Below are 26,289 nucleotides of genomic sequence, written 5' to 3'. Positions count from 1 at the left end.
TAAATGTTCCCCGTGTTACTTCATGTCCTCAGGCCCCCCTCAGCCCCCTCAGCCCCCACAGTGCCCCCCCGTCAACAGCTCCCAAAACAAGTGGCCTTTCAGAATACTGTTCGGGCAGTGGTGGCTCGTCTTTTGACATTATCTTAGCAGATGTCTTGGGGGCCTCAATTAGGGAATGGACACAGAGATGCCGCAGTCAACAAACTGCTCAGCCTGGTGGCTGACTGGAAGTCGGGAAGAAAGAGGGGAGGAAATCACAGATGAGTCCCGAAGTTGCATTCCCGGGACAGTGGCAGTCCAGTGCACGGGAAAGCAGGGGATCTAGTTGGGGAGGAACAATGACGAGTCCAGGTTAACCCATGTTGCGTGTCAGGAGTCAGGCAAACACCAAGGTGTGCTTCAGGCAGAAGGAGAAGTGGAACCTTAGGCACAGACAAGAACCAGCATGGGAGAAAGGAGTGGGGATGAGGTGTAATTGAGGCCATGGGAGTCCTTTCACCGCAAGAGAGAGATGCAAGAGGGAAGAAGAGAAGAGAAGAGGACCAAAGACTTCCCTTGGGGAGAAACTGCTGTTCTGGGAAGAGGAGGGCTCCTTGGAGGAGGAGAGAAGGGTCCTTAGAGAGATGCAGGGTGAGGACCTGGAAGCTTCGGGACAAGGAGCAAAGGACCAGAGCATCCGCGTATGCGCCTCGTCTTGTACCACACTTGTTTCACTGCAAAGCCCCGTTTGCTCTCGGTCTGGATTTGACGAGAAAACTAAAATATTCCAATATTGCTTTTTCAGGTCAGAATGAAGGAACCATTTCAGTAGTTGAAGGAGAAACACTGTACGTCATAGAGGAGGACAAAGGTGATGGCTGGACCCGCATTCGGAGAAGTGAAGATGAAGAGGGTTATGTCCCCACTTCCTACGTCGAAGTCTATTTGGACAAAAATGCCAAAGGTGCTAAGACTTATATTTAATACAACTTTGAAACATTTTTTTAAAAATTGGAGTTGTTTCTCCCCACACCTGTGACTGTTCCAGGCACTTCTTCAGAAGCCTGGATGGACGGCACCGCAGTCTATGTCCCTGTGGCCACACGGTGGACTCATAGGCATCTCACACCTGAATTTCCTTGGTTAGTCTTGACTCTAATCAAGTTTCTCTTGTTGATGAAATTTTCTGTGGAAAGCTGCCAGCTGCCAATTTGCAACTGTGTCATTTGAAATCTGATAAACGTTTCCTCTTTCGGCAGCACCACAGATAACAAAACAAAGCTGCCTTCTAGCTTCTAATCAATATTTCTGAATTTAAAAGTCCACTTACATCATAGGGGTGCAGAAGACTTCAGTTCTCTTATTTATATCTAGTACCTGCCATAAATTGAAGTACCTTAGACTGTTACAGTTTGTAACTTAATAAATTGAACTACGCTAGTTTGTTAAATTTTATAATCATTCACTATGGAGGAAGTCATAAATAAAAGCTCCCCTTCTTAAGGAAAGAAGGAAATAAGATTCTTACATTGGTACCAAAAGTGTGTATTTTTACTTAAACGTGGTTAAGATCATTGCTAGATCATCAGGATTATCCTCTTAGGTCTATACGGTCCCGAGCAACCGACTGAAATCTGGAAAAATCTGGCTGATCACCCAGTTGATTTTTACCTATGACTGCTGATCTCCCCTCTGCCAACTGACAGAGTCGATCAGATGTGCTAGTGCTTTTAGATAAACTTATATAAAAATGGCGCACTTCATTCTGTTCTGTTGGAAGTTTTGTGGCAACTATTCAGCTCACACCTCCCCAGCTGGGGCTCTAAATAGAACCCAGGGCAGCAGCAGCTGTTTCTACACACAGACCCCTGCACGTCACTTTTCAAAGATGGGATTGTGTGTGTGTGTGTGTGTGAGGAAGATTGGCCCTGGGCTAACATCTGTTGCCAATCGTCCTCTTTTTGCTTGAGGAGGATTGTCCCTGAGCTAACATCCGTGTGAAACTTCCTCCATTTTGTATGTGGGCCATGGCCACAGCATAGCTTGATGAGTGGTGTGTAGGTCCATGCCCGGGATCCGAATACGTGAATCCTGGGGGACGCCAAAGTGGTGCATGCAAACCCAACCACTATGCCACCAGGCCAGCCCCAGGACTTTTTGGGTTTTTTTAATCATTGGCATCTTTAAAACCCGAAGTGTGAATTTACTGAAAATTGTTTTAGAATTTCCAGTTCATTTTATATAATCAAGTATAGCCAGAATAAAATAAAATGTTTCCCCATCTTTAAAGGAATCTGGGTCACATGGGGATTTGCATTTTTAAATTGGCCAGACAGGTAGCGAAGTAGTCGGTCACATGCATAGAGGAGTACCGAGCCCAGGGTTCGTGCCCATTTTGAGAATCTGCCCTGAGATCATGGAGAATCAGCTATAAGTGGGTCAGAATGAAGATGGTGGGTTGAGAGTCTCTTTTTATTTGGCTTTGAAAATTATTCATGTCAAATAGGAAATTAGCTCCTTGCCTTTACATTGTGGGCTCCTTTTATAAGCTCAAGTCCATTTAGAGCTGATTCTAAAAGGGACAGCAGCCTATCGGGGGCTGGGACTCAGCAGGAGTGAGGGGGTGCTGGCTGCAGATTCTAGCAGAAAGGTCACTGACATTTCACAAAGGTCACCAAAGTGGAATTCAGTCACCTTTACTTAAGACAGCTTGATTTTTAAAATGCTTTTTATTTTTAAATAATTATGGATTCTCAGGAAGCTGCAGAGGTGGTACAGAGCAATCCCGTGTGCCCATCCCCCAGTGTCTCTCCGTGGTTGTATCTGCCACAATTGTAGTACAGGATCAAAAGCAGGAAACATTGATTTTTTAAATATTACTTTGTAATTCACATCTCTTTTGAATTATTATACCTTTGCTGACATGATATCGATAAGGCCACTCAAGGAAATCATTTCAGGTCTCCTTTTCAAGTATTGCAACAAGCAAGTCAACTGACCCTTACGCCAGAGAGATTTGTTTCCATGAGCAGTAGGTGGTCACAGCTGTGGCCATGTCACCAAGCGAATGGGAGACTCGAGTTAATAAAATCCGACCTTTCTATCCCACGATGAACTCATTTCCAGACTATGAACTATTGGAGAAAGTGAACTCAGTGCTGAAAAAGTCTTAAACAGGGCAAGACATTAGCCTTTTAAAAGCCTGCCTTGAAAAGGACGGCATTCCTTGAAGTTGGGTTTTTTCCTTAGAGTTGTGCAAATTTGATTCAGAAGATCCCTCAGTAGGCTCCAGGGGCCGGTGGGTGGTCTGATCCTTAGGAAGCTGTGTGCCTCCGGGCGGGTAACAGATGAGTCTCTGGAATCTGTCTCAACAGTGAAAGATATGTTGCCGGTCTACTTCCGGCTCCTGAATGCGGGAAGCCTTAGAAAAAGCATGGGAACAATTGCCAGAGAAGTAGGATTTCCATTTCCACCCAAAGTATACTTTGTTTCTTCCAACAGTTACCTGTTAAAAGCAGGCTTGTTTATGAAGTTTTCTCCTTTTATTTTAGAGACAATGTACATGTGGAAGCCCTCTTCCCTACCTTGTTGATACATCTGTTCCCCACAGACACGACCCCTAAACCCATCCCAGCGGGCGGGGCTGCCGCTCCGATGCCCTGTACTCAGAGCAGGAGGCTCATTTTCCGCAGTGGGGGGGGGCTCTTTTTGGTGTGTGTGGTGTCTACGATGTGACGATTTAATAACTGCCAAAATATTTAGACTAGAGCAACTTCCACTTGGTCAACTGGATTGTGACTGTCCTCTTTGATGGTTGTGCTTTTGAAAATTGCTCTCTGTTAAATATGTCCCTAATCCCCCACCCCATATATTTGTATATACTGCCATTTAAAAACTAAAAGGATGACTTGAATTCGTTGTTTTAACGTTTGACTCTTTTATCTGTTTGTTTTATTGCTGATTCTGCTGCCTAATGACCTTTCTGCTTTGTAAGGCGGCGGGGCAGCGGCCCGGACTGTTACCCTGTAGCTAGGCCCCCTGCCGGCTGCTCCACACTTGAGTTTATTATAGACACTTGGGTTCTGAGTAAGTTTGTTTGACTATGGCCACCATGATTGTTTCTCTCTATTCTTATCCTAAAAGAAAAGAATCTGTCTGGCACCTTTTAGTTGTACCCTCATATCTGCCTCTCTAATAAACATTATATTTTTCTCAGTGTTGTGTATTTTAAATGATTTTTCTCCTTTCTGAGAAATTTCTTCGGTGTAATACAAGCATTTAACTCTTTCGTCTTCAGTAATGGGGGATTTCCTAGCCAAATGCTTTTTTAAAATTCTGCCTCTTCCCTCCTTTGAAATGATGACACCTTCTCTGTGTTTCCTGCACCTAAGGGCTCAAGGTCTATCTCTCTTGTTCCTTCTACCCCATAAGATGAAGAACTTTCACTGGTTATTGCTAAGTAAACATTGGATGACAAGTTTTTCTTTTCACCAAAGATTTTACATTTTACTGCTAAAGAACCAGAGTGTCAACCAGAGAGAGAATTGGCCCTTAAGTTCCTTCCATCTTTCTGGGGAGCTGGCCCCATCTCCTTCTTTCTCTCGAAACTCAATTTATTAGAAAGATGAGTTGGGTGGACGGGTGCATCGTCATCCATCTGGGCTTCTCTGACCCCGAAGGAAAGATGAGCTACTGACTGGACACAAAACCGTGAAAGTTCCTTATCTCGGATGTGCCCTGTGGTAACCAATTGCTCTAAAAACGCCCCGCCCCTCCCACCTCCCCCTCCCAGGGCGGGCAGCTTGGAGCAGAATGCCCGCCCCTGATGCTGGGCCTTCCTCTCTGACAGTGTTTTCTTTCTCTTTCTTTTTGTGTTGTAGATTCCTAAAGGTGGCTGTGGAGCCAGAGCCTCCGGAAGTCTTCCCAGGAGAAACCCTTCGGTCTGCTTGTCTCCACAGGCCCCGGTGCCCGCCCGCCCGCCCGCCTGCGTGATCAGACTGCCCCCCAGGCTGGGCTGGAGTGTGGCCCTCGGAATCTCAGCCTGAAGTGACGTCCCCACGCCATGCAGCTGCTTGCCTTTTTCCTTCTTTTCTTTTTACAGCATGCTCCTCATGGCCCAGCTCCTCCCATGGCCCAGTCTGGCCGCCTCTTTGGGGGCAGGTCTGTCCCCATTCTGGTCCCCACCCTGCGCAGGGCTGTGGAAGGCAGCCAGACACGCGTTCCCTCCTTCCAGGGCTCCTGCCTCGGCCCTCAGTCCACCCGGCGTGTCCTGGCCCGTCCAACAGTTCACACTGTGCCTTTTGTGAAAACTTTGCCACTGGTCTCCTGGGGAGACTAACAGAATCTGGACAAGGAGGGTCAGTGCGCCAGGTGGACTGAGTGCCCGAATGTCGTTGATGCGTTCCCACATTGTTTACGTTAGAAAATCCTCGTCTTTTCCCAAGTCCATTGAGTATTCCATGGTCCTTTTCTGATTACGGGTCCTCACCTCACGCTAAACATTGGCCCTTGCAACATTTCACGGCCTCAGCATGTCCGTGGTGTGCACTGGGGGATGCACACGCACATACACGCACACACCTGCATGCACATGCACATACATGTACACACCTGCATGCACACACACACATACATGTGTGCACACACACATTTTTGTTTGGGGCCCTGTCTTCAGTGGAGGTCAAATTCTAGCTTGTGGGCCAGCCCTGCTGTCGTGACTCTGTCCCCCTTTCATGGGGTCAAGGAAGGCTCCAGGCCACGCGCTCCCCGTTAACGAGAACTGCAGATCGCGGTGCTTTGTGAATGAGTGCCTCGCCTCTGCGTTCGCTCCTTGCACAGTAAAAATCCCCCTTTCCATCAATTCCAAGATTTGCCTCTTAGGATTTTAGTGCTTTTGTCACCAAAGACCCTGTGCTTCTTGTCCTTCAAGTGGTCCTGTGGCTGCAGCTTCTGCGTCTTATCCCATGTTCTTCAGGCCACGCGGAATTAATTGGATTTGCTTTTTGAGCTCAGTTTCCTTCCTCTTATGGATCTGTGAGGAAAATGTGAGGTCATGTGGCCTGTGGCCACTCATGCCTTAGAGCAGCGTAGCTTCTCTTCTTATCTGGTGCAGAAACAGTCAAGAGAAATCATTGGCTGTGAGTTTCTGTCAATGAGAACGCCATCCACGAAGCCCAAGGATGAAATCGAGCATCTTTCTTCTCTTGTTTGGCTTTTGGTAACTAGGTGGTCACCTTGAGCATCCTCAATTCTTTTTGACATTTGTGAATCTAAGACAAGGAAGTCTTACAGGCGCCGAAGGGCCTGGGAGAGAAATGGCAGGTCCTAAGTGCTGGGTCTTCGTTCAGTGAGAACAGACTTTCAGTGAGAAAATGGTTGCCCTCAGCAGACTGGCGTGGACCACGCACCCTCCAGGAGCCCCCCGGTGACTAGAAACGAAGCAGATGCCAAGGGGAAGGAGGGGAAGAGGAAGTGGCTTCAGGTTTGGAGCCAGCGAGCAGGAGCCCTCTGTCACTGCAGTGAGGCCGGGGCGGGGGCCGAGAGCTGCCTGCTCTGCAGCCATGCGTCTCAGGGCTGCTGCGTTCACCGGGGCTTCCGTTCCCCACTGTGCGCGGCCCACGTGTGGTCCCCATCAGGACAGACAACACTGAAAGCAGGATGCCAAACAGCGAGAGGAGTCAGGGCCTCACCCGTGTCCCTGCAAACCAACAGGTGTGTGGTTGACCCGGCCATCCCAGTGGCTCCTCGAAGGCTCCTCCGTCAGCAGAGTGACCAGGTGTCACCAGGAACTCCCAAATCCCACCAAGTCCAGCCAACCACTCTCCGCAAGGATGCTACATGGTTCCACAGTCAGGTTTCAGAGCCTCCGTCATGCATGCGCATGGCATCGCTCATGTTAGGGGTCAGGATAGGTTACTTTCCGCCGCATAGGGAGCAAAGGTGTGGGCTGCAGCACCTGGCCTTTTAAGGTCTGTTAAACCCAATCTAGAACATGCTTGGCCCCTCTTGTATCCCCTGCACTTGTTTTTTTCCTCTGTATCACCTGTGTCCAAAAAAGAACGGAGATGAGTGCTTCTCAGTGTTAACCTTTGCTTCTCCGCCAGCCCGCGCGGCCGTGTGGAAAGGGCAGTGCTGTACCCGCTGGGCTTAGTAAAGGAAATCAGTTATTCTAGGATAGTCGAGCTATATCATTACTCTGGGAATCCGACTGTGAAGTCACCGGTAGATGATTGCGGAGCAGTTCACATAGAGTAGAGACGTGGGGTCTCCCACCTGCTTCGCGGCGTCCCCTCAGATCCACCGCACGTCATTTCTCCACCAATGCTAGAATACTGTTGTGTTGTAAGAATTACTAGTTTTTAAAGAATCTGCCCTGAAAACGACTTGACTTAACAACAAAGTGCAAGAGAAGAACTTATCATTTACCCAGTTTTCCCCTGCAGGATGGGAACATACAAAGGAAGGGAAAGCCGGGATGGGATTTTCCTTCGGCTCTTTATCACGCTCCGCCTGCAGCCACCCGGCGGTGATGCCCAGGCGAGAGGCTGTAGCCTGGCCCCCCAGCACAGGCCTCTGACGCCTTTGGGTCACATCTGTAATTGCAGAAGGAAGTTGACTGAACATGAAATAGTTATGTTGAGGCTAAGTATTTTTCCAGAAGTTTTGCTTTCAGACTTCCTAATGGCTCTGCCTCCTGGGCTTCTGTCATCGAAAAACTGCTTTAAAAGGTGATCCGAAATTCTGTTTTAACCTGATGTTGAACACCTTTAAACGTGAGGGTTTATTTGTGTGTGTGGCGCTAATTCTAACCTTTGGAGGCATTTCAGTGTTGTCAATGGCCCATTGGCATTGGAAAGGTTCTGGAATCGCCCATCTGTCTCTGGAGATGGAATTAAACCAAATACAGTGCTTCCATTGGAAGGCTTCTGTTGACCTTGTAACTATATGTTAATCCTCTAAATGTTAAATAAAAATATAACTTCTGGCACCGTATCCCGGGATGGTTTTGTTGCACCGAGATGACCCCGGTCACTGAGGCAGCCAGAGTTCCTGGGGCCCAGCCCCAGTCTGCACCTCACCGACTTCCTGTGTAAACCCAAGACAAGCCGTGCAGCCATCTGCCTGGGGAGGGGCTTGAGAGCCAGCCAGCTCTGCAGACCAGCCCACCCACGGGGGGAAAGCTGTCAGAGATGGTCAGGTGGGATCCAGGTGGCCTGGGCCCGGGATTTGGGGAGGCTGCTCATGACCGGGAAGTTTTTTTGCTGCAGATTCAGCTGGCAGCTACTCTAGCTTTTCAGGGACCCTGCTGTGGGGGCGGGGAGCCCTGAAACAGGAGCGTGTCTGCATTTCGTTGGCGGTCTGGTGTCATCAGTGCTCAAGCCCCCCCTCTTGGTGGCTCAAATCGCTGGTTTCTGTGAAGCCGCAGACAGTGTGCAGGTTGAAGTGGGGGGGGGGGGCCTCGTGCCCAGCCCCCACTGGACATATGTGGTGGGAGACCCTTCTGTCACCAGCATTGGAAATCTTGCCCCAGGCTTTCGGGCGAGATGCGCTTGGTTAGCATCCACGCCTATGTCCGAAGGCTCTGTAGGGGCCATGGTAGGAAGACCATTGTCGAGGGGGTGAAACACGAGCAGCCACCCTGGGCGTGAGCAGGGCAGCCTCACTAATGCCAAGTGTGGACTCACTTGCTGAGGGGTGGGAGGTGAGGCCACCAGTAAGAGCCTGGCCTCGGCCTCCCCCACGACGGACGTGAGCGGCCTTCGATCACCCTCAGGGAAGGCGAGGCTAGGAAGCCTGTTCCCAGCACGCTCTTTCTGGGCTTTGTCTCGTTCCAGGAATAGTCTCCGAGGGTCTCCGCAGAAGACATGGAGCGTCTCCTCCTGTGTTTCTGAGAACCTCCCTTCCCTGCAGGGCCTCCGGCGCTGGGCTGGGAAACGGCTCTGCTGACGGGGGCGTGTGGCCTGGCCTCTGCGGGCCTCAGTCTCCTCGGGGAGCTGCTGTGAGAATGGGAGGCACTGGGCCAGCCTGGCAGCGGCTCTCAGACATCAGCTCTGAGTCAGAGCTTGCTCCCAGCCCCAGTGATGGCGTTTGTCACTCTGATGCGGGGACAGACTCCACAGCTCGGGGCTCTAGGACTTGCCCCTGTGCCCAGGGGTCTGAAACACGGAGACGCTGCCCGGCTCGTCCCATGTGTGTGCACCTACCTGGTTCAGTGTTTGGGGCAGTCGGCACCTCACCCCACCACACACCTGAGCCTTCTGGTGACCCACTTCCTCCCCTCTGGGGTTGCAAACGGTGGCAGCAACCCAGAGCCGTGCTGCCGGACAACTCCCTTCCCCGTGCTCTCTCGAGGGGAGGGCGGCCTCTGTAGGCACGGAACTGCTGACTCAGAAGGTTCCAGTGATGCTGCAGACCTGTCAGTCAGGCTCCTCCGGCTGGTATGGGAATCGCACCAGCCGCCCAGGGCAGGCCTGGCGGGCCTCCCTGGCCTCCCCCACCTGCCAGCCTCGCCCAAGTCGCCAGATCTGCTGCACAGGGCCCGGGGCGACCCCTAGTGGAAGAGAAGTCCGAACGTGCGAGGAGAGAAGGGTCCCTAACAAGGTGGCTAGGGATGAAACAGAAGTGGGCAGAGGCAGGGGACTTCAAGTGTGTTCCCTTTTTTCTTAAAACAAAAGAGATCGGTGGGATCGTGAAATCTGTGGGACAGCCTGGAGATCACCCTTTGAATTACTGCTGCAAAAGATGGATGGTGTGGGTCTGAGTGAGGGAGGCGCAGGGGAGGCCGGACAGCGACAAACAGCAGGCCCAGCCCCGTGAGGATCAACGGCCCGTGTGTCCTGCGAGGTGAGGAAGTCCAGTGCCCGGCCAGCCACCCGCCTGGAAGAGGCCTCTCGTTGCCCAGCCTCTGCTGTCCTCCTCTGAGAAGGGAAGCCGTGAGCACTCTGCAGTGTCCTCAGACCCGGGATCACAGGTGCCGGAAGAACAAAGGGATTTCCTCCTTCCCCTCTGCTGGCCCGGAAGCAGCGGGGGCGGGCAGGGTCCTCCAGGGCCTGCAGCATCCTGCTGGGGAGCCCAGTGCCCCTCGCTGCACACAGGCTCCCGCTGCACCAGGCTGAGCCTGCCCCGATCCTGTGGAACCCTGTCCCCAGTGCTGGCTCTCCAGACACCCCCAACCTGGGCTGCTCGCTGGTGTCAAATCCAGGGAAGGCCTGGAGACTGCATCCTAATACACCCCTGGGGCGGCTTTCCAGAACACGCTCCATCCAAAATGTTGACTGCGGCCGGCACCTTCTCTACGACCAGCACATGCCTCTCTGCTGTGGGTCAAGTTGTAGCAGAGAAAAGAGCCAGACGGAGGCAGGGTTCCAGGAGACAACTTCCTCCCGAAGGCACTGGGGCTCAAACGCGGCAGTGTAAGGCTCGCACGGTAGTTCATGTTGCCTGAATTCAAACTAGAACAAAGGTGGGAAGCTCGCTTTCAGGGGGGCTGCACCTGGCACATGCTTTTCCCATGCAGCTTTGTGAGCACAAGTGCAGGCAGACCGAAGGGCTACAGACCCAGGCCGCAGGGGGCCCGCAAACTCCTCAGGCTGCAGGGGTGGCTCCTGGCTCCCTAAGGGGCTGCTGGAGCCAGTCCTGGGCCAGCCCCGGGGAAGAGCCCAACGGAGGGGACAAGGGGACATCGTGGGGAGCAGCAGACCACAGACGGCTCCCCTGCAGCCCCGCGCTTCCCGGCTCCGCTCCGTCCATGAGGTGAACCAGCACAGACTCCTGCTTTGTGTTCAGATTCCAGCATCTAAGTTTGGCCAAGCTACTGAAAAGCCTGGTGTTTCAAGGGAAAATATAAAGGAAACATTTGAAGGCCAACAGGTACCTACGTATTTCTCTCGCAGCTTCCTGTAGTACCATAAATGAATGTCCCCAAACCTCAGAAATCAGTCAACCCTCCAGACAGATCTTCTGCCTTCTCACCTCCCACGGTACCTAAGAAAAGCCAGGCAAACCTGTACCTCGGGATTCCACATAAACAACGTTCAAACGGGAGCAAATCGAAAACTACTACTTAGACACACACGCATGTGTGGCAACACGAGAAAGTGAGGAGAGAGGAAATGCAGGCAGAGTTACTCTGGGGTGGGGCACAGCGGGAGATGTGATCAGGCGGCCCTGGGAGTTCCATGGACCCGGGAACGGGACAGACCCCAGGGCGGCACTGTCACCATTTTATCATTCTTTATAGTGAACACATTTCTGCACACTCCTGTCTGATGAGATTTCACAAGGAATGTTTAAATACATAAAAATCTCAAGTTATTCTCTCCCTGCCAAAACCCAAAAAGTATAAACAAAACCAACCCAAACCGCAGGGACTGTAAAAGGCCAGCACCACTAAAGGTCAGGGAGCTCCCAGTGCCAGACACCAGCAACCGCGATGGAGGCGCCAACGCCCACCGTCAGCCCAGCGACGGCTACCCTCCAGCAGCAGAGCCCTCGCCGCGGTCAGGGAGGGTGACCCCTGCTCCATGGCAGCTCTGACATCGGAGCAACTGAGCCCACGATGCAGTGCCAGCAGGGGACCGGCCTGTGGGATGCGCTGGCCTCATCCTCCGACCACAGCTGGCCCCACGTCTCTGGGGTCGGGGCTGGTTCCAAGAAAGGAAAAACCCATGCGGCCGGGTGTTTAAGGCGGCTCGGCCTCCTCTTCCGCTCTGCAGCCTCCAGAGGCTCTCTCGTTTCAGGGAGCCCTGCACAGCCCCCTCCCAGGCCCAGGTCCGGGCATTTGTAATGTCAGTCGCCATGGCTCCCGGCCCCCCCAACCCGTCCCCAGCCCCCGAGACGGTGGATCCCCCTCCCTCCAGTAACAGAATGAAGGGCAGTGGATGCGGAGACAACAGCGCGGGCTGTGGGGAACGCGTATGTATTTATTATGACATTCTGAACACAAACGAGACCACACAGACGTGGGGTGGGATTACAACCTGCACAGCGGGATCCCTGCGACACCCACAGTGCAGCATGCAGCCGCCAGCTCTGCAGGGGGGCGCCGCTGGCTGCAGAAGCAACTTTCAAAGGACTGTGGCACATGTCAAGAAATCCCAGCAGTGGCTTGCTCTTTGCTCACGTGCACCTCGGTGGGGAAGGGACCAGAGTCCGTAACCCGAGATCACAGAAGCGAGCACCGTGTTTGCGAGAGCTCGAAGGGACCCTGCCAGAACTGCCTGCTGGAATTTCCGCCAAAGCCTGCTTCTAGAGACTGAAGGCCACGGTTTTGGGGGGTCTCATCCTGGGACCCTTCCCAACCCCCCGTTGCTTCGGCCCTGACGAGGTGAGCATCTTTCCCCAGCTGCCTCGTCCAGGGCTTCAGTGCCAGTGGAGGCAAGACTCAGACTCCTGTGCCTGGTGGTCCCTGCGCTCAGCAGCCGCCTCGCTCAGCATCCAGAAGACACAATTCCGGGCCGTGCGTGCGAGAGCTGCCCCAATGCCACCCCTCCCTGGGCCAGGGCTCTACCCAGCTCGGTGCTGGGGAGAAAGGGGAAGTACATTTTCTCTGGCGTCAGCCACCAGGGAAGCTGCGTTAACAGCAAATGAGAGCAAGGCGAGGTACTCCTGTTTCATCATCCCGCTCCCTAGCAGAGGCGAGTTACAGCCAATCCCTGGGGCCAGCTCAGCAGCACAGGGGGAGAGGAGGCCGGCTGCCTCCAGGAACAACCCCTTCTGACAGAAATCCACCCCCGCCTTCGGGTCCCCATCACGAAGGAGTCCGGAGTCGGGAGTCTGTAGGACAAACACTGACAGCAGCCAGGATTCAGGAGCCTTTCTGTGACAAACAGGAGGTGCAGGGGTGAAGCGGGGCCTCGTAGGAACTGGCTCCAGTGACAAGCAGCAGCATCCTCACTGCCCGAGCGCTCGGCACTCTGCCCGCCACTCTGACCGTCTGCCTGCGAGTCCTGGTGCTGGCTGGACCAGGCGCCTGGGGGATGCCCGGCAAGCAGCAGCTACTCTCCACCCCTCCGTCCCAAGGCCACAGCCCCTGAGAGCTCCAGGGACAAAAGCCGGGCCCAATCTAGTGAGAGGGCGGGTTTGGGGGAAACAACGACGACAGTGACGTGTGGGCACTTCCAGGACAAAGACCCAAGTTAACATCATGGAGCCGTGGTGGTGTCAACAAGACGGAAGTGGATATATTTCCTGGCTGCAGCATTACTCACTGTGAACCAAAACAACTTTGCTGCCTCTGTACGCATCTGCATTTCCGAAGCGGCTGGCCTCTCTTCCGAGTACAAACGCACCCTCCACAGGCAGGAGGGCGAGGGCGGAGGCCTGTGGGGACACCAGGTCATCAGCCCAGGGCCCACACGAGGGTTCTTGCAAGCAGCCTCGTGGGAGGTGTGTTCAGGGACACGCTCTTCCAGCACTCAGGGGACACGGAGGGTCTCTGGAGAGTGAGGAGGGCACTTACAGACTGTCCCCCCAAGTCACACGGCCCGGGTCTCGGCTTCAATTTTCTGCTCCCCGTGCAAGCTCTCCGAGTCCTGGAGCTGGGCCACGCTCTGCCGGATGGCAAGCTCGGGGCCGCCGCCATACAGGCTGCTCAGGTAGCCCCAGGTCTCCTCTGAGATCTGCCCGTAGTCAGCTCCTGCAGAGACCAGGGGCCACCCGTGAGGCTGGGCTCGCCCTGGCTCCATCGATGAAGCCATGGTCCCGGCAGAGGGGGCTCTGGGGGCCAGGCCCCAAACGGGAGGGAGGACAACTTTGTGCAAAGCTGTTAAATGGAAATCTCAGGATTTTCCAGTAGAACACCCTTTCTCTGAGGGCTCCAGAGGGGCCGTCTCTGGCTGCTGCCCGCTTCCCAGAGCGGGGAGTCCACACAAAGGGCAGGCAGGCAAAGCCAGCAGAAGGCATGGGGAGGGGCCTGGAGGACCCACGCAGAAGCCTAGCACGGCGGCCCCCGGGCTCAGGCCCTGGGCCCAGACCGGGGTGAGGCTCAGCCCGACTCAGGCAGATGGCAAGGGGGCTCCTGGAAGGACTGTGAGTGGCAGCCAGGAGGGGCAGGGAAGAGCCCGGTGGGCCTGGGAGGCCGGGGCTGGGGCCGGCGGACTCACCCTGCTTCAGCTGGATGTGGCCGCTTCCTTTGACCTGTGCGATCCTGCTGTTGTCAATGGGCCCAGGGGGCTCTGCAACAGACACGGCACAGGCTCAGCACCTCTGGGCCCCTGAGGCAGCGGGAGGAAACCCCAGAGCCAGCCCCCACCGCGGCCCTCCACCCTGCAACAGACAGAGCCATCCTCCAGGTGTGACTGAGACACCTGTGACGCCAGAGAGGCCGTCCTGAGCCCCAGGGGTCAGCATGAAGTCCCCTGTGGTGAGGTGCTTGGGGCACCAAATGTTCATCTACAGACGTCTGAGTGCCAGAGGGCCTGGTGGCACCCCTGACCCGGCAGAGGGAATTGCTAGGACGCGCACTAGTTTCAGACCCTAGCGTGGGTGGGGGAGTGGGGAAGCCAGTGCCGTGGACGTTGCTCTAATCTCGCTGAGCAGCCCTCCTGTGTGCCCCATATCCCACGTACACCCCAACAACCATGCGAGACGAGAACGGTTTATGGAGACAGGTGACATCACCGTCCAGGTCAGAGCTGGCAGAAGACAAAGAAAGCCAGGGCCCAAGGCAGGGCTCGACTCCGAGTGGGTCCTCGACCACAACCACGCCCAACTGCCTCCACAGCACTAGGGAGGATGCCGGGGTCCCTGGTGCCCTCCCGCCCGGCAGGGCCTGGCTGGCAGTAAGGCCCCACCTCTCCCAAGTAATGGCTCGGGCTTATGCTCCGAAAGGCAAATGTCCAGCACATAGAACTTGCTGGCCCTGCCAACCCTGCCTGGCGCCAGGCCCTGGTCTGGAGCCCAAGTGTGGGGCTGGAGGGCGGTGACGGAGGCCGCGTGCAGGCCAGGGCTTGGGCTGTGCTGCCCCTTGCCGTGGACCGTGGGGACTCGGAATTGTCTGGGGATGGGACTTGTTTCCACCCACGTAAATGCAAGGGTCAGAGGACACAGTGTCCAAGTCCTTTCCTAAGAGTCTGAGGCCATCTATCCAGTAAAGTCTGTCACACAGGGCAGCAGAGTCCCCAAAGGAAGGTGCTGGCGGGAGGAGGGGCAGCCTCTGCTGGGTGTGGATGGGGGGACAGTGGGAGGGAGCGGGCGGAGCAAGACGGCTCCCGTCCCCCGAGGGCATAGGGTGGCCGGCCTGGGGTGGGGACAGTGATCCCAGCACCGGGACTGGAAGAGCACCTGTGTTCTCTGCTCCTGCGGGGCAAGTGCTCAGCTGCAGGGGTGGCCCCAGAAACCTTCTGGGCAGGCACAGGCCCTGGGCACCCCGCTGGGACTCCGCGGCACTGCCAGCAGACCCGCAGCCCCAAGTCCCTCCTGCGGGGTGGGCAGGGCCCCGCTCCACTCACCATTGTCCTTCCCCTTGACGAAGGCCTCCCACTCCCGGAACCACTGCATGCTGATGCAGTAGATGACGCTGGGTGACTCCTCCGCCTGGAACGCCTTGTTCAGCTGGGCCGGGGCCGAGAGAGGGGAAGGTCAGCACAAACGCCCCAACACCCGCCAACCCTCGCCCCCGACTCTGACAAAGCTAGATACTTCAGGTAGAAAATTCAGACGAGTTCAAAGAAAACACACACCTCCCGCAACCCCGCCACTCAAACGTCTGCCGGGAACATCCTGGTGAACCTCTTCAGTAACCCCATTGAGGCCGCGCGGTAGATGGGTTTCCTCCCCAACGGCCACAAAGAGGCTGTCTCTACTGGACCTTCTCCTGCCAGCGGGTGGGCGGGCCCCTGCCCTGAGCCCTACCAGGGAGGCCCGCAGGGCCCCGCTCCTCACACACCTGTCCCACTGCACAAGTCCCTTTCCTACGTGGGTGCTACTGGTCATGTTTAGCAATGTGCTTTTTCACGGACGGCACCTTTCCATGTCTGTCGGTAGAGCCCTCAGCAGGAGGGACTCTGGCCCCCAGGGGACACCTGCCAACGTCTGCAGGTAATTTTGGTTGTCACTGGCATCACATGAGTAGAGGCCAGGGATGCTGCTAAACATCCTACAGGCACAGGACAGCCCCCAATAAGGAATCATCCGGCCCCAACAGCAGCACCCTCTCCTCTGACAGCTACCCCACAGTATGCCAAGCAGACAGCCCTGCCCTCACTAAACCCGGCCCCTTCAGCCAGGAAAAGCCTGAGACGTCCGGCCTCCCACAGAACACATCTTCCAAACAGCCTGACTCATTCTGTCCCCCGGTCCCCACGGGTGCCCCGCACCACCCCCACCTGCACGTACCTTAATGAAGGTGTCGATCTCAATCCGCCTGCGCTTGGCCAGCGCCTCGATCTCCACCTGGCAGATGGAGCACACGTACAGATGGTTCACGGCGGGGCCACCCCCAAACCTGCACCCACGGTGGGAGGCAGAGAGACAGACAGACAGACACATGAGCCGTGAGGTGAGGGTCCTGAGGGGGAAGCAGCGGAACTTGCCAGACAGCACTCGCCGCCCTCCACTGGGCTGGCTCCTCCCCGCCAGGGGCTCCCTCAGCGCCCTGCTCACTACACTGGCAAGGACGCCTTCACGCCAGCATGCCCACAGTACCCAGCAAGTGCCTGCCCAGGGCAGGTGCATCACAAATATTTGTTTAATGGCCAAAGGATGGCTTAGGGATCTCACTTCCTCCCCTGGCTACTGGGCAGGAGCTGTGGTGGCCAAGAGGCCCCAGGCGGAACCCTGGGGACATCAAAGGGAGGTCGCAGGACGGAGGGTGGATCCCACAGTGTGTGGGGTTCTGATCCACCCACAGGCAATAGGGCAGAGTCTGCGCCTGACCTGCAAGTAGATGGGGCAAAGCCAGTCCAACGGGTGGCCAGGTACCAGCACTCCCTGGCCTCTCCCTCCTGACCAGTCTGGCCACTCTCTGGGTTATGGCACCTCCCGCCTGCCTGGCTGCAGAGCAACCCAGGCCTGGCAGGTCCTCAGCGTTCTTGGTCTTGGACTTGAACCAGGAAGGCCCCAGGCAGCACAAGCCCAAGGTGGCCCAGGCTGGGCACAGGGTTGGGGAGACACACTGGCCAGCCCACCCTGCAGCCGGCACCCCCAGGACTCTGTGAGAGGGGCCCATAGGCTTTTGCTGGAGCCAGTTTTCAGTCCCTCGTGACTGGAGGGATGACGCTGGACACCACCGCTGACGGGTGTCTCAGTGCAGACACAGCTGTACAGGAAGCCCCTGAGACTGCTTCCACGCTGGTCTGCTGCCTGAGTGGGGGCAGCGACGGGTCCCAGCGGTCTTCCTGTCCCACCCAGCTGAGCACCCGGCCTGCTCAGGGTAGGCTGGCCCTCCAGGAGAGGCTGCCCGGGGGCTGTACCTGTTGTAGAGGTGCTCCCAGACGTTCTGTGGCAGGATCACCACCAGGTCGTCGATGTAGTGGTATTTGTTGGGCGGGATGCCTGCGGAGGAAGGCAGAGGGAGGGAGAGCTGGGGGCTCGGCCCACCCACCCTGTACTCCAGCCACAGAGAGGGCGCCCTCACCTCCGTGGGAGCAGAGGAAGGTGTGGTTGGTGATGGGCCCTGGCTCAGCGAAGGTGTTGAACTTGTTGAGCCACTCTCGGGACACATAGAAGCGTAGCAGGCTGGGCTCCCGCATGGCAGCCAGGGACACGACCTGCTGCCGCTCCCGCACAGCCTCCTCGCTGCTCTTCCTGGGGCAGGGGTGGGGCGGGGAGAGGAAGGAGGGGCTGTGTCTGGGCTCACCGCTGTCCAGGGGCACCAGCCACGTCCTCTCCAGCGCTGTGTGCAGAGCCACCCACCAGCTGAGCCCCTGGGTGATCTGGCTGCATCTCAGGAGGCTCACCATCCCTGCCGGGGTTCTGGTCCCCTCACCTCCCACGAGAACCACTCTAGAAGACCCAGACTCGACTTCCTGAGTTTCCCGCTTCCCCCACAGAAATGAGGGGCTCTTTCTTAAAAACTCAAATCCTTACTCCCTGGGACCTAAAACGCCCCCAGCTCCACCATCCCCACACACCCCAGAGTAAGCCCTGGGGAGGAGGGGTAGGACATCCGGGCCCCCGGGTCACCAGCTGGGGGCCCGGTCACTGTTCTGCAGCCAGACCCAGCCGTCCTCTGACTCCCAGGGCCCACACCTGTAGAAGAGGACGTAGGCCTCGGCGTTCTGCACCACTGTCTCATGGACCTCGGTGACGTACTGATCATCAAATTCATACCACTGCCCGTTGATCACGTTTTGGCAGTAGGCGATGTAGTGACCACCTGCACAGGAGAGGGAGACAGGTCACAGACACCCCAGGGCATGGGGACGGGGCGGGGTGGCGGGGCTAGACTCACTGCCTGCCGTGCCGTGGTGGCAGATGACCGAGAGGAGGTCGTAGGAGGTGATCTGGGACGTGCACTCCTTGGCGAGGAAGGGGCGCAGGTCGAGGCCCTCGAGCGGGAAGGAGACGTGGCTGCTGATCTTGAATGAGTACATCACCTCGTGCCGGAAGCGCTTCAGGTGGATGCACAGGATCTGCGGGCGCGGAGGCCTCGCTCGTCCCGGGGCTGCCCATGGCCCTGGGAGCCCCGGTAACCAGGCGGGGGCCTCGAGGCAGGGCCCTGGGACACCCATTAGCCCACTGCTTGACCCACTCAGGTCTTGTCAGCCAGGTGGAAACAAGAAAACCAGTGGCTAGAGCCTTCTAGAAGCCCAAGCCAGCTGATGGGTCCCACCCACTGACTCCGTCTGGACACGTGGAAGAACCACGCGTGGAAGCTGAGCTGGGCTCCTTTAAGAGCCCCGATAAAGGCAGACATGATGGCAGGGCCAAGCTTCACTAACAGGATCGGCCGCCATCTCGAGGTGGGCTGTCCCATAGCTGGCCTCGTCTGTACAGGAAGCTGACTCTCACCAGCCCGTCGAATTCACCATCCAAAGAGCTTGACACCTAGTTCCGTTGGCACTGACCTCTAGAAGGCTTCTCCACAAAGCCTTCCCAAACCCGCTCAGCACCACCTCAGGCACCCGCATCTGGGGCCACGCTCCTCTTTGCTCCAGCCACACGGGCCTGCCGTGGCTCAGCCAAGCCCGTCCTGCTTCAGAGTTTTGCCACCTGGCCCTTCCCCACTATCCCTCCATGAGGCTGACGCCTGCCTACGTCCTCAGGGCCCACTGAGACGCCACCTCCTCAGAAGGCCTTCCCTGACAGCCCCGTCGGCCAGGTGCCCTCCCCTCCCATCTGCCTTACTCTAGGTGGCACCCTCAGTGCCCCCAGGCCTGCCTTGCTCTGGGCCCTCACAAAGCATGCTGAGTGACCACGGAGCTGAGGCCACAGGCGAGAGGGTGCCAAGCTACCAACTGAAAAATTAGCCAGACCGTCCCAGGAGGTCTCTCAGCCAAAGCAGCAGACTCTCCACGGGCCTCTTGAGCTCAGAAGCTTCCGGTCAGGGAGGGTCGGCCTGTGCCCTGTGCGTCCCCACCCATCAGTGTGGAGAAACCCTGGCGGGTGGCAGCGGCAAGAGGCCGTCCACTCACCTCAGGCAACCGCAGGACCTTACAGTACTTCACCCCGTTCCGCAGCCTGGGGGAGAGAGCGGGCGAGAGACGGTGAGCGACCCGCGGTGGGGGCACCCCTCCCGCCCTGGTCACCTCTCTGAGATCAGGATGGAAGTCTGGGGGAACCCAGGGGAAGCATGTGCAACACAGGTGGACCACAGAGGTTGGAAATGGGAAGTGGGGGAGAAGCCCCTAGAGTCACACACTCACTTTTTACACCGTTCACAGCTGTACATGTTGTCACCTAGGGCAGTAAAAGTGATGCAGGTTAGCAGGCACGGCCATGGGGACAGAAGTACATGTAGTGACTTATGCTTAAGAAATAAAACCACAACATGCTGCCTACAAGAGACTCCCTCGAGCTTTGAGAACACACACAGGCTGCAAGTGAAGGGATGGAGAGAGACAGTCTATGTAAATGGAAACCAAGAGAGAGCAAGGGGGCTATATTTATATCAGAGAAAACAGACTTCCCGTCAGAATCAGTTACAAGAGACAGAGAGGGTCACTGTATAGTGACAACGGGGTCAATTCATCCAGAGGACGTCACTATTGTAAATACATATGCACCCAACACCTAAATATTTACACATGCACCTGGAGCATTTAAATATTTAAAGCAAGTATTGCCGCAACTGAAGGGAGAAACAGACAGCAATACAATGGCATAGGGGACTTCAGTACCCAACTTTCAACATTGGACTGATTACCCAGACAGAAAATAAGGGAACAAAAGACAGGAATAACTCTACAGACCAAATGGACCTAAAAGACATACACAGAATATTCCATCCAACAGCAGCAGATTCTCAAGTGCACACAGAACATTCTCCAGGAGAGGTCATGCATTGGGCCACCAAGCAAATCTTAACTTTAAGAAGACTGAGATCATATCTAGTATCTTTTCCAACCATAGTCATATGAAACTAGAAACAACAGGAGGAAAACTAAAAAATTCACAAATATGTGGAAATTAAACCATATACTCCTGAACAACCGATGGGTCAAAGAAGAAATCAAAACGGAAATCAGAACGCATCTTGAGACACAAACAAAAATGAAAATACAACATGTCAGCACTTATGAGATGCAGCGGAAGCAGCCCTAAGGGAATTTTACAGCAAAAAATGCCTACATTAAAAAAAGAGAGACCTTAAACAACCTGACTTCACACCTTAAGAAATTAGAAAAAGAAGAATAAACTAAGGCCGAAGTTAGCAGAAGGAAGGAAATAATAAAGATTAGAGCTGAAATAAATGGGACAGAGACTAGAAAGACAATAGAGAAAAATCACTGAAACTAAGAGTTGGTTTTTCAAAAAGATAAATTGACAAACCTTTACCTAGATTAACCAAGAAAAAAGGGAGAGGACTCAAATAAACAAAATTATAAATAGAGGTGGGTACTGACAACTGACACTACAGAAACACAAAGGCTCATAAGAGGCCACCAGGACCAGTTATACACCAAAAAACTGGACAACCTAGAGGAAACGGACAAATGCCTAGAAACACACAACCTAGCAAGACTGAATCATGAAGAAACAGAAAATCTGAACAGACCACTAACGACTAAGGAGATTGAAGCTGTAATCAAAAACCTCCCAAGAAAGAAAAGCCCAGGACCAGAGGTTTCACTGGGGAATTCTACCAAACATTCAAAGAGCAATTAACGCCACTCCTTCTCAAACACTTCCAGAAAACTGAGGAGGAGGGAGCACTCCCAAACTCATTTTCCAAGGCCAGCTTCACCCTGATACCAAGGCCAGGTGAGGACACCACAAGAAAGGGAAACCAGAGGCCAACATCCCTGATGAACACGGATGCAAAAATCCTCAAAAGATTTTAGCAAACTGAATTCAACAGCATATTAAAAGCATCATACACCATGATCAAATGGGATTTATCCCTGGGATGCAAGGATGGTTTATCAAATGCAAGTCAACAAACATGATACACTACATTAACAGAATGAAGGAAAAATATCCTACGATCCTCTCAATAGACACAGAAAAAGCATCTGGCAAATTTCAACACCCTTTCACAATAAAAGCACTCAACAAATTGGGTTTAGAAGGAACATGCCTCAACATAACAAAGGCCATATAAGATAAACCCACAGCTGGCATCATACTCAAAAATGAAAAGCTGACAGCTTTCCTCTAAGACCACGAACATGACAAGGATGCCCACTCGCACCACTCCTATCCACACAGCATGCAAGTCCTAGCCAGAGCAATTAGGCAAGAAAAAGTAATAAGGAGAATCCAAACAGAGGAAGCAAAATTGTCCCTGTTTGCAGATGACATGATCTTGGGTATAGAAAACCCAAAGACTCCACCAAAACACTGTCAGAACTAATGAACGAATTCGGCAAAGTTGTAGAATGCAAAAATCAACCTACAAAAATCAGTTGCATTTCTATACACTAACAAAAATAACCTGAATGAGAAATAAAGAAAACAAAAGAAAAACCCTTTATAATAGCATCAAAAACAATAAAACACATAGGAATAAATTTCACCAAAGTGAAAAATCTGTACACTGAAAACTATACGACATTGATGAAAGGAACCGAAGAAGAGTGTGAGATAATAGAAAATATAAATATTGGTCTCTGCCCGAGGCTCCTGGCACAGGGCTCTTAAAGTCTCTGCAATTCCCTAAGTGGTAAGAGCATGAGGAGCATTTTTTGTTCTAACATTCAGCCTTTGACTCTGGTTCCTGACACAAAGTCCCTAAATCTCTTGGAATTTCCTGGGTGATGGCAGTGTCTTTTGCTCTAATAAGGTGACTCTGGGTGGGCTCCTGGATGGGGGCTGCTCACCAGAAAGAGCAAGCCATGATTAGAAGTTTGGAATTTTCAGCCCCGCCCCCCATCCTTCAGAGAGGGGAGAGGGGCTGGAAACGGAGACAATAATTGATCCCGCCTACGTGAGGAAGCCTCCAGAAAAATCCCAGTCGTATGGGGTTCAGAGAGCTTCTGAACACGTGGAGACTCGGGGAGAGCGGCGCTCAGAGAGCATGGAAGCTCCATGCCTTTCCCACATGCCTTGCCCTAAGCATTTCCTCCATTTAGCTGTTCCTAAGTTATCTCCTTTTATAACGAGAACATAGTTCACAGTACTGAACTTACACTTAAAAATGGCTAAGAAGGCCACATTATGTATATTTCACCACAATTAAAAACTAAGAAGAGTTTGCCTAAAGGTTAATAAGACGCCAAACAGCAGAAAAATAGGAAAAGGATCGGAATGGGAAATTTCAAAATAGGAAATACAAACAGCTAACACACTTAATGAAAAACTGTTCAAGCTCATTAATAATCAAGGAAATGCAAAAATTAAAGCATGATGTCATTTTTGTCCACCAAACTGGTAAAAAAAGAAACACAGGTGAACCCCTAAGAGCTACAGGGAGGTGGGGCTGGGACAGCACGCACCCCCCGCCTAGCCGGCCGGAAGGGAACACCTAGCGACAGTGAATGCCAGAACGCGAACTGTAGCCGGCCCAGCAGCACCCCCAGCCAGCCAGCTGACCCACCCTTCAGCTCATCGGCAGCGAAGAAGGCAGCGAGGCAGTCTTCCAGGGTGACAACTGGCCCCCAAAACCAGCTGGGGGTACAGGATACCACGAACCTGCGGAGACAGAATGGGGGTGGGAGGGTGCTGCCAGGGCCTTGGGATGGAGGTGTGCTCGGGCCTAGAGGCAGCTTGGCCCATGCGTGGAGTGGGCAGAGGGCTGGAGCCAGACACCTGAGACCACCAGCTGAGAGCTCAGTGTCCCTGGGACGGTGACATCACCTCTCTCTGAGCCCCGCCTTCCTCACTGTGAAGGGCGCCATCACGCTGGTCCCTCCTCTGGGCACGGTATGGGTTCCCAACATGAGGCAGGGCGGGGCCTGGACTCCCTCTGCCGTCCTCCTTTCTAGCTGCCCTCCTTTCTAGCTGCCACTGGGTCATGTCCGTCGTCACCCGCCTTCCAGTCCCAGCCATCCCAGGGTGGCCAAGGGACATCCCCACCCCACTTAGCTAACTCCCACGCCTCCTGCAGCCTCGAGCTCCCTTCCGGACTCTACTCTCATCCCTGCAAACGCTTGTACTCTGCTGTTTCAGGTCTGCGCCTGCCCAGGAGGCAAGTTCAAGGACAGCTGCGCCAAGGTGGTCTTGCTTCTCCAGCGAGCGGGAAGGCGGGCCTACCTTCGGATATACTCCATGATGAAAGCAAGCCAGCCCTGGGCGGCGTAGCTGTCCCCGCAGGCTCCTGGCTTGGCCGGCACGTTCTGGTAGATGGCCGAGTGGAGCTTGGCCAGGTCCTCTTTGCCAGGAATGGGCAGCGACAGGTCCTGGAATGTCTCCACCGTGGTGGACACCTGTGGGGTTGAAGGTCAGCCTGGGTCTCCACATTCCAGGGTTCTACGCTGCCCAGACAAAGCTAAGTCTGCACCCTGAACCCCAGCCACTGGCCAGTAGGTGTGGGCCAGCAGGCCTGCTCCCCAGCCCTCAGACACAGGAGCCCCAGAACCAGGCGCTCCCCTAGAGAGGCAGAGGCACCCTGTGGAGCATCCGCCGCCCCACAACCCGAGCGAGGACTGCCGAGGACAGTGAAGACCAGCACGCTCCCCCACGCCCGGGGCACCCACCCGGTCACAAGTGAGGCACTGCACGAGGCTGAGGATGGAGCCGTCGAAGATGTCGGAGATGACGCTGCGGTAGCGTTGCTCCTTCCGCCTGCGGCTGCCGGCGCTCAAGACCTGGGCTGGGGGCACAGCACAGGACTAGGCCCAGCCCGCAGTGGGCAGGTGTGGGGGCTAGCTTGGCTACGATACGGGGTCAGATCTGTACGAGTCTTGTGACTGGGTCTGCAATTCCCAACCCGGTGCCTCAGTCATCGTCTGTAAGATGGGAGCCCCCCCCCCCGCACCCCGCCCTACTCATGTCCCAGTGGCATTAGGAAAGCTCAGAGACACTGCGGGAGGAGTACGTGGCACAGCCCCTGGCAACGAGCACTCAAAAATGACAGCCACAGGCACGACTTCCACTGCCAGGCCCGAGCTCCACGTGCCGGCGCCCTGCTGACCTGCCCTCCCTGCCCGATCCTCCGAACCTTTCTTGAGCACGTATGATGGTCCCATCCTCACGGGGCTCGCACGAGGAGGGCTGCTGGCCAGCTTGGCGTGGCCCTCGTGGTGGTGGACGGGGCTGCAGGGGCGAGAGGCGCTGCGCATGTGGGCCTCGTTGTCTGGCTCTGGGGGCAGAGAGGGGACTGGGCTGGACTAGGGCGGCCAAGCCAGCTCTGGTGCCTGGTCAGGAAGAGGACCTGCCAGCACCTCCCAAAGGGACCGAGGCCTGCACCCACCGTGTCTCCTCTGTCCTGCGCCCACCCCAGCCCTCAGCAGACACACAGGACGTGCTGTCCACATTCTCCACGTCTCCAGTGGACAGCTCAAGGCGGTCACTCAGCTTTGTTAGCTGAGGGAGTCCGGACACATCATGTAGCCAACTGATTTCCCAGCCGGAAGTTGGATCTAGTGGTGGAACCCCCGAGGGTGCAGGGGGAGCTAACAGGACACTGCTTATCCGCGCTCGGGACGCTGCAGGCGCAGGACAAACAGGGCCGTGGTTCCCCGAGCAGTTGTCTGGTACCTGGCGTGCGGCAGGGGCTGGCAGACCGCGGTGACGGTGCCTGAGCGTCCGTGGGCTGGTGGTCAAGGGCAGTCATGGCAGTGTCCACGTCGGCATCCTCGTCCACCTGCTCCGAGTTTGTGCGCTGCTGGCCCCAGGAGAACTTGCGGTCCTTCATCCGCTCCTTCTCGGAGATGGCGCGGCCCGCCTCGTCTGGGATCAGCAGCTCCGTCTCGGCCTGCGAGCTGCCCCCGCCACGCCCCTGCCCATCGCCCTCACCCCGGTCACTGCTTGAGTCACAGGACAGGAACTCGTCCTCTGATGGGCTCCGGTCGCCCTCGCGCTTCTCATCTGAGTCGCTCGAGTCTGAGTCCCGAGCCTCTGTCAGGGCCGCCGCTGCCGCCACCACTGGCTCCTTGAGCTCCTCGTGCAGCTGGTCCATCAGGCAGCGCAGGAACTCCTGGGTGTCCTGGAACCAGGGGTCGCGTCACAAGGGCTGTCCCTGGGGGTGGGAGGAACCTGCCACAAGCACACACTGCCTCTGCTGACGAGGATGCCGGCCACCTCAGCTCCGGGGCCTTGCTGGCGCCCTGTGCAGATGCACTGATCAACCCCTCACAGTGGCCTCCAGGGCAGTTCTGTCCTAACCCTAAACTCCTGATGGCACTGAGGCTCAGAGAGGCTGAGGGACTCCTCCCAGGTCACACAGCTGTAAAGTGGCCAAGTTGAGACCCTCACCTGACTCCTCAGAGCTCACGTTCTTAATGACCTGGAACCCTGCTTCCAACTCAGTGTGGGAGAAAGCAGAGGGACCACATTCAGCCTAAAGGAGGGGACCCACTGGGGTGGTTAGGGAGCCTGTGGAAGGACAAAGGTGATACCGAAGGCATGTGTGCATGTGAGGGCTCAGGTGAGAGCTGCAGGGAGCGACATCACCTGGCAGCTAGGCCACCTGCACCTCAATGCTGCTCTCTGAGTCCTGCCCCAGCCCCCACACCCATGCCTCCCCTTGACTCTTGCTCCAGCCCTCCACGCCCACGCCTCCCCTTGACTCTTGCTCCAGCCCCCACGCCCACGCCTCCCCTTGACTCT

The 26,289-nt window shown here is 55.4% G+C and overlaps 2 protein-coding genes across 34 annotated transcripts in view; one reads left to right on the top strand and one right to left on the bottom strand.

Annotated features, from left to right (window-relative positions):
* Positions 1-7,971, top strand: part of FNBP1 (formin binding protein 1) — a 121,157-nt gene extending 113,186 nt beyond the window's left edge. For 21 of the 29 annotated variants that reach the window (XM_070596948.1, XM_070596947.1, XM_070596946.1 and 18 more), the window contains one exon: positions 785-4,194. In XM_070596948.1, coding sequence (XP_070453049.1) covers positions 785-963 — 179 coding nt within the window. In that variant the 3' untranslated portion in view covers positions 964-4,194. Of the gene's footprint in view, positions 1-784; positions 4,195-4,859 lie in introns of those variants that run through there. The other 8 variants (XM_070596950.1, XM_070596949.1, XM_070596938.1 and 5 more) reach the window with 1 other exon arrangement.
* Positions 7,972-11,880: 3,909 nt separating this feature from the next.
* The window catches only part of USP20 (ubiquitin specific peptidase 20), a 42,618-nt gene continuing 28,209 nt past the window's right edge, over positions 11,881-26,289 (bottom strand). For 3 of the 5 annotated variants that reach the window (XM_070596904.1, XM_070596906.1, XM_070596905.1), the window contains exons 10-25: positions 25,219-25,666; positions 24,680-24,820; positions 24,216-24,331; positions 23,773-23,945; positions 23,117-23,211; positions 19,785-19,818; positions 19,554-19,599; positions 18,371-18,551; positions 18,169-18,295; positions 17,555-17,724; positions 17,391-17,472; positions 16,315-16,423; positions 15,429-15,531; positions 14,082-14,153; positions 13,439-13,615; positions 11,881-13,299 (exon numbers count right to left, since the gene is read on the bottom strand). In XM_070596904.1, the coding sequence (XP_070453005.1) occupies positions 13,455-13,615; positions 14,082-14,153; positions 15,429-15,531; positions 16,315-16,423; positions 17,391-17,472; positions 17,555-17,724; positions 18,169-18,295; positions 18,371-18,551; positions 19,554-19,599; positions 19,785-19,818; positions 23,117-23,211; positions 23,773-23,945; positions 24,216-24,331; positions 24,680-24,820; positions 25,219-25,666 (2,058 nt within the window). In that variant the 3' untranslated portion in view covers positions 11,881-13,299; positions 13,439-13,454. The remainder of the gene's footprint in view (positions 13,300-13,438; positions 13,616-14,081; positions 14,154-15,428; positions 15,532-16,314; positions 16,424-17,390; positions 17,473-17,554; positions 17,725-18,168; positions 18,296-18,370; positions 18,552-19,553; positions 19,600-19,784; positions 19,819-23,116; positions 23,212-23,772; positions 23,946-24,215; positions 24,332-24,679; positions 24,821-25,218; positions 25,667-26,289) is intronic. The other 2 variants (XR_545109.2, XR_011533675.1) reach the window with 1 other exon arrangement.

This window comes from Equus przewalskii, chromosome 26 (genome assembly GCF_037783145.1).
Source record: "Equus przewalskii isolate Varuska chromosome 26, EquPr2, whole genome shotgun sequence".
NCBI lineage: Eukaryota > Metazoa > Chordata > Mammalia > Perissodactyla > Equidae > Equus > Equus przewalskii.
The sequence above is the reverse complement of the archived record's forward strand: the minus strand, read 5'-3'. Positions and strand labels throughout refer to the sequence as shown.